Source organism: Seriola lalandi, unplaced genomic scaffold (genome assembly GCF_002814215.2).
Source record: "Seriola lalandi dorsalis isolate HSWRI2012SDOR001 ecotype SW California unplaced genomic scaffold, Sedor1 jcf7180002053973, whole genome shotgun sequence".
Classification (NCBI taxonomy): Eukaryota; Metazoa; Chordata; class Actinopteri; order Carangiformes; family Carangidae; genus Seriola; species Seriola lalandi.
Genome location: NW_019524526.1, coordinates 261,916 through 269,051, shown reverse-complemented (window position 1 = coordinate 269,051; position 7,136 = coordinate 261,916). Strand labels below are relative to the sequence as shown.

At 40.4% G+C, this 7,136-nt stretch overlaps 1 protein-coding gene across 1 annotated transcript in view; it reads left to right on the top strand.

Annotated features, from left to right (window-relative positions):
* The window catches only part of asic4a (acid-sensing (proton-gated) ion channel family member 4a), a 76,145-nt gene that overhangs the window by 58,804 nt on the left and 10,205 nt on the right, over positions 1-7,136 (top strand). The window contains exons 2-5 of the mRNA XM_023402638.2: positions 2,022-2,166; positions 2,556-2,683; positions 2,811-2,964; positions 6,856-6,909. Coding sequence (XP_023258406.1) covers positions 2,022-2,166; positions 2,556-2,683; positions 2,811-2,964; positions 6,856-6,909 — 481 coding nt within the window. The remainder of the gene's footprint in view (positions 1-2,021; positions 2,167-2,555; positions 2,684-2,810; positions 2,965-6,855; positions 6,910-7,136) is intronic.

Genomic DNA, 7,136 nt, shown 5'->3' with positions numbered 1-7,136 from the left:
CTCCCCTGCCCCCACTCTGTCACCGTACATTTTCTAATTACGCTGGCTGGAAAGATACTGCAATTTACACAAAAATAATAAATAAATAATGCAAATTGGCAATCACAACTAAGGGAACACATTGTCACCATGAAGACCCCTTTGCACCACATCAGAGCCTGAGCGGAGATCTGTAATTGTGTCAGCCATTTCTATCAATCCTCAACTAAGACTCACTTTGAAGGCTCCTGTTTGTAAGGCATTCAAAAACACATACACACTCACTCAGTACAAACATGCATGCACACACTCCCAGATCAAAGGCCTTAGGGGACTAAAAATACGTAAAATACAGCTGTCTGTCTAAACAGCAGCTTTTGTAAATGGTGCTCATTTCTTTCTCTAATCACTGTTGTGGACATGGCAAAATTGCCCACTGTTCCAGGGAATTACTTGACTGAACCCCACAACCGTAGCTTTGATTTGTTGTTCAACCATTTCAGATGTGAATACACCCTGTGGTCTGTAAATGAGAGCTTGTGTTGTTCCACCAGTGTCCCTTATTTAGACATCACAGTGCTCATTAGGTGGATCAAGCTGATATCAAAGTCAGAACACAGACGTCGACGTTTTAGAGAATGCTGGGACCATCACAGCGTCTCTTTAATGATATGTCTGCCGTCTGTTCTCTGTGCAGCTCCGTTGTTATTTCCCTGTCATTTCTCCAGCACCTTATCAGTTGACCTCAGCTTTAATGCCTTGTCACTGTCCTATTTTATTTGATGTTTGGACAAAATGAATCAAATAGATTTCTTTTTTTAATATAGTTATTAGATGGACCAGCATCATAACTCTGGTGCTGTTTAGAAAACAAACAACTAAGTAACTAACTTGGGCTGGGGTTGTTGTAGTGTAACCTTCCCTAAATCCAATAAAGAGCAGAGCAGAGCTGTTAACGTAGCCTGAACTCCAAACAAACAACAAACTATTTTGGCTAAGTAATGATACAGTAGAGTCCTTGGCAGTAGCATTACAGCAACAGTTCCTGTAGGTACTAGTTAGCTCGACATGCTTCTGATCGCAACTTTCTTTAAGAAGATACATTTTATCAGTTCCTTAAACTGTTGCTCTTGTTGTTTTTCTTTTTGGAAAGGGTAAAAAGTAAACTACCTGCAACTCTCTTTAAATGCATAGTATGGCTCTTGCCAGAGGTGAGAAATCCAAACCTCACAGGCCTAATATGCCTGGTTACGGTTGCTAAGCTATGACCACTAGACTGTCACTGTGGTTGCCAGGAGGAGTTTAGTGAAGGATCAGTTACGTAGTTTAAAATAGGCATTTTGTATTTTTCACAACACACTAGAGATGAAATCAAACCTGAGCCGGGACTGGAAATATTAAAACTAAAAAGTGGTTGTTTTCTTTGTGTCTTAGAAGACTTGTCAGTCAATACGGCAAGTTCACACCCTGCGTTTTGGATTTCGATGGTGGGACTACAGTTACCATGTGGATTGCATATTGTTCCTTTAAAACTCAGAGGAGATAACAGATAAATAAGTTGTAAGATGGATATTTTCTGCAGTGCAGCAGTTTCGACGGGAGGCATAAACAAAGAGATGATGTGTCCTCCATAGAGACAGCTGCTCTGATAGGTGGTGATGTGATAGTTCATTTAAAGCAGCTTCTCTCTTATTGTCTTTTGTTTTCTTTTGAAGCAAGATTAAAGAATCTCTTATGCCATTTGATATTTCAGTGGGATGGTAGTACTATTGAGCAGCATTGTGCAGGGTTTGTGTGGTGGGCACTGGGAATTCATTCAAATACAGCTTATCAAAGTCCATGAGGGACTGAGCCAGCAGACTGCATCCAGAGGTTTGTGGATAATATTCAGAAACTTGCAGAGACTCATCTTGTTTATTTATTTTGTGCTCTATCTCTCTGCCTTCATTTCAGTGCACCTCTAGTACACGCTTGTCACATCCAGCATGTGGATATTGTCATGTTTATGGTGATGTTCATGATATGAATCTATACTCTTCCAGGTTTACACCAGATATGGGAAATGCTACACTTTTAATGGCAACAAGACCACATCGAGGAAAACCAAGCAGGGTGGAATGGGAAACGGCCTGGAGATCATGCTGGATATACAGCAGGATGAGTATCTGCCCATCTGGAGAGAGACAAGTAAGCCTTAAAACTATTTGTCCATTGTAATCCTATCCTATGCTACAGCATGAGATACCTCTGCTGGGGTTTAAATAGAAAATAACCTGCATCAATTTCTGTGGCTCACGTACTGTAAATAATGCAGTTTTTGATTGCATTCCGGCAACATGAAAAATGTGATTTGTAAAAGGAAATTCCTGAACAAAATATACCACCTTGGATTTGCGCTTGGATTGTAGTTGTCACATAATATTAATCCCTACTGGCTTATTTTTCAAACATGACTGAAATATGGTTTGGAGTTTGCATCAAACTGAGTCCTAGCTGTCAGATGAGGCAGCAATCTGATATTCCCTTGTACTCTGCCTTCGCAACGCTCTGTGCTCCTGCTCTGTTTCATCCTGAAGATGAGACGTCCCTGGAGGCCGGCATCCGAGTTCAGATCCACAGTCAAGACGAGCCTCCGTACATCCACCAGCTGGGCTTCGGTGTCTCTCCGGGTTTCCAGACCTTTGTTTCATGTCAGGAGCAGAGGGTAGGTCTTCTTCATCACAGTACACCATCCCCACTTCCCCCTCCCCCACCCCCAGATTACTCTTCTCCCTGAAATCGTTCGCCCCCGGTGGTTAAAACCGGGGTCTAATAAATCTCTGTGTGCTTAGCTGACTTACCTGCCCCAGCCCTGGGGGAACTGCCGCTCCACCAGCAAAGAGAAGTTCCCAGGATACGACACATACAGCATCAGTGCCTGTCGCTTGCTCTGTGAGACCAACGAGGTTCTGCGAGTTTGCAACTGCAGGATGGTGCATATGCCTGGTAAGATCACACCCTACCTTTATTTACACAGGGCCCCAAAAACATTGATTTGTGCGCATGAATTACGAATGCACTCAGTCAGTTATTCATGCTTTGAAATTGATGTCAAGTTAGCGGAACATCAGGTAGTGAAAATGCAAGAACAGTGAACCATAATAACTAAATTTATGTGACTGGAACTTAAAAACTGATGAACACAGATCCTTTTTCTGTTTTGTGTTAACTTCATGGTCGTGCATGTACACATAATATATACACAAAACTTATATTTGGGAGATTGAAAAAATACTCATAGTATTTTCAAGTACTTTCCACTGTTTTTGCAATCGTTTGCTCTAGCGTAATTGAAAAAGCATCCAGCCGACGCAGTATTTGCATGATATTAAATGACCCATTGAGCAAAACAAGCCATCATTTTTGGCCCACTTGAAAAATTCCAGCCCAGATATAATTTGAGCTGCCACATGCCTGACCTTGATGCTTGATATCTGGAGTGGGATGCTCTTCAGCAGTGCTGGCAGCTCTCTGGCTACAGCGACACGTTCCACCAAAATCTCTATGAGTTTTGGATCCTTTCCTTCATCCATCTCAGCTGTTTGGAAATTGCTGTGTTGTGCTCCTATGGCCCTCATCAATTATTATGATAGATATTATTGGTCTTGTCTGTTTTCATGTTTAGCTTCTACTGGTTGATGTGCCATAAAATAAATCTGAATCTGTGGATGTCTCATGAATCAGAAATGTAAGAGGCTCAGTTTAGTGTAAGCAATTAGTGATAGTATTTGATATCAAAAAAATCTAACTGCATGAATGGGTGAGTGAATCCAAATCTCACATGAATACAGACCGAAATAATCACAGAAAATGACTTCATGGAATACAATACATTTATCTAATGCATAAAAAACCCAGATTTCATGAAGCAGTTATAAATATATGGTTGAATTATGGTGACTGAGCAGTGGTGTGGACGTGCGATAATATTAGCACTACAGAATGCTAATAATCAAGACAAATACAGGACCTGGAAGAGATGACACAAATGGATGTGCATCAGGCAGATAATCTTTCTGCAAGGACACTCGTCACTGTAATTCCACCATTTAAGCCGTTTCTCTGTTCAGCTTGTGTACATGCTGTAGAGAGGAGAACAACAAACACAAAGTAAGATGTTTGGATTTAGTCAGCATGTGTGTCATTGTGGCCAGAGTGCAGGAAGTCAAAGAGCTGAATCACTAAATGCAAGCTGTTTGACCAACGTGTCTAACAAGTGGGCATGTTTGAAGTGGTATAGCTTTTGAAGTTAAAGCAGGATTCATGTAGCATGAATTGTTTCCATTTCCATATTTGCACAGTGCACCTGACATTTGCTGCTCTATTTAGCACAATTAAAAATATCAGGATTTATGTGAATAAACAACGCAGAATGAGATAAGGTTTAATATGAACTCCACACTGCAGTAACTGAACTAATGTATTATGGAGTTTCACCGGGCTATAGAATATAAATACTGTGGTTCTCAGGTTACATATTTACATATCAGTCACACATTTGTAGGCTGTAATGGCCGGACCAAAGTGGTTGGTCTGATCTGTAGAGAGAAATCACCGCTAATCATTGATCTCAGGCTGTGAGGTGGACACGTCTCTAATCAGTTTGTGTGCTCTGCAGGGTGACAGTGACTGCCTCGCTGCAAGATTGTGATTGTGTTACAGTAACAAAGTGAGCTCGAGGTTTTGGGAAAACTAGCCAAGACAGCTGTTAGCTCCCATATCAGTGCATGGAAAAATGTTACTCCTTTCACATTACTTTTCCCATCGTTTCCCTTTTTTTTAGGGGGGGGGGTTCTTTCTTTTTGTGGCACACAGAAGCAAACCCAGCTCACCAGGATATCAGTTCCAAACCTGCAAAAAAGTCCTCTGTCTCACCGCTCAGCTGTCTAGAGAAACTGCACCTATTTCAGAAATATTCTTTGTTGCAACAATTTTTCAAATCAATGAGACAAGTTAAAAAAAAAAAAAAAGGATAGGAAAGGTGGAAACTTTAGAATGAATAGATAGTAAGGACTGCTCACGGAGGTGTTAAGAGGGCATCTGAACCTCTTTGCCTTCTGTAGTGATGTAGTACATCAGGTATAATATTTATTATATCAGATATAATAAACGTGGAAGCTTTTCCAGGCCATTTGCACATTGTGGCTTTAGAAAAAGGGCTTTGGTGATGTAGCGAGCAGCTCGCATTATTTGACTGCACTTATCAATAGTGAATAAAATTTACTGTTACATATTAAGTGCACTGAAATTCCCTCAGAAAGTTCAAGAAAACTGTTGAAGCTTGCAAAGGAAGCACAAGGCCAACTTGTGAATTGAAAATGTTTTTAAAGCCTGTGACAACACCATGCTGTATCAGTGAAAAGTTAGGGGCCTGTGTCTTAGACAATTTGCAGTATCAGTTTTTTTCTCCAGCAGTCCTCTGTAGGCACAGCAGCAGTCTTAGTATGCTATTAGTCAGAGTTGCGTTGCTCAGACTTAAGTTTGTTTTTGAGGAAACAGTACAAATGTTTCTTTATCTTACTCACTTAGATAATCCAGCAACTGTTTACAGTCTGCTTCACATGCCAGCAAATTTTTCATCAGCCTCTGTTTACTTAGTCCCACATGTTTACAGTCTGTTGCTTCTAGTTTTTTCTTTTTTTTGCATATTGAGTCAATTATTTTGTTTTCATGTTGTTGTTATTACCTCCATCTAGTAAATTATATTCTCACTTACATGGTTAGCACTGTCGCCTCACCGCGAGGAGGTTCTGGGTTTGAACCCGAGGCCTGGGACCCTTCTGTGTGGAGTTTGTGTGTTCTCCCTGTGTGGGTTCTCTCTGGGTACGCCAGAGAGAACGCCCCCCCCTTGATATCACAAAAACCAATTCTCAAATTTCAGAAAGTTTCTTTATAACTTGGTCCAAAGAACGGCTGAAGAGGCCTGGAGCTGGGTTGCACCACCATGTGGCCATTATTAAAGCATTTTATGTTTTTGCACATAACTCCTGTACTGTGAGGCATAGAAGCAAAACTGTGTTTTTCTGGATTCTTTGGTTCAAGATTAATATTTTAGTGTTCCAGCCTATTTCTATATTTGGATGACCACCCAAAAAATGCTATTAAGTTGTTCTTGCTCTTGATATGTAGACAGCATACACAGACACTATGCAGCTTTTCCTCCACACTCAAAATATTAAAAAAAAATAAAATACACAGGCCATTTTAATGTCTTTCTTTTCTTTTTGTTTTTTTTTTTGTTCAGTAAATTATGTTTAATCATGACTAATTTGATTTCAAATCGATGTATTTCTACTCTTTGAGAAAAATGTATAATCACAAATCATGTAGAAAGACAGAATAAGTCTAACTCCTATTCAGAACCAGCTGAGAGACTCACTCCTCAGGTCATCTGCCATTGTTTCACTGTGTATTAATTAACATTTCTCAATGACTGGGAAGGAGTCTTCCACAAAACATTAACCTCATGAACATTTCACAGACAGACAAACACACCTCTGCCAATTAATTCGCTGCTGATGAATACCTGTCATTAATGGCCTGGGCAATATGTTTGTCTGCGAGGAAGTGACTCATTGATTAGTTTTTAAAGACTTTCTAAATATGCCTCACGGGTGGAGCCACCATGCTCCATTTCTCAGTGCAATCAAGGACAGACGTCCAAGATGGCACAGGCTCTATGGTAGGAAGTCATCCTCTGTGCGCCTGCCTTCATTTGGAGATGAATGATAAGCTGTGGAGTCTTGTTCACAGTCACGGTTCCTCATTGCAGCAGACACGGGTCACTGATCATTTTGTTTCTGATTGATCAGACTCATTTTCTATTCTCCTCTCCAGGAACTGCAGATATCTGCCCTCCCAGTAAAATCAACTGTGTTGACAAAGCACTCGGTAAGAAACAATCTTCCTTCATTTCTTTTCTCATTACAATAGATTCCCTCAAAGGGAAATGGAAATACAATCAGTAAATATGATAAGGATTTTTTTTTCTGTAATACAAATAACTGGAGGTAGACTGGATATTTTGAAATGGCTTTCCTCATTGTGATTTAGTCACTTTATAGCTTGATGACTGTGCTGCCGCCATTGTTGAACTGTTAATATTTAACCGACGCTTC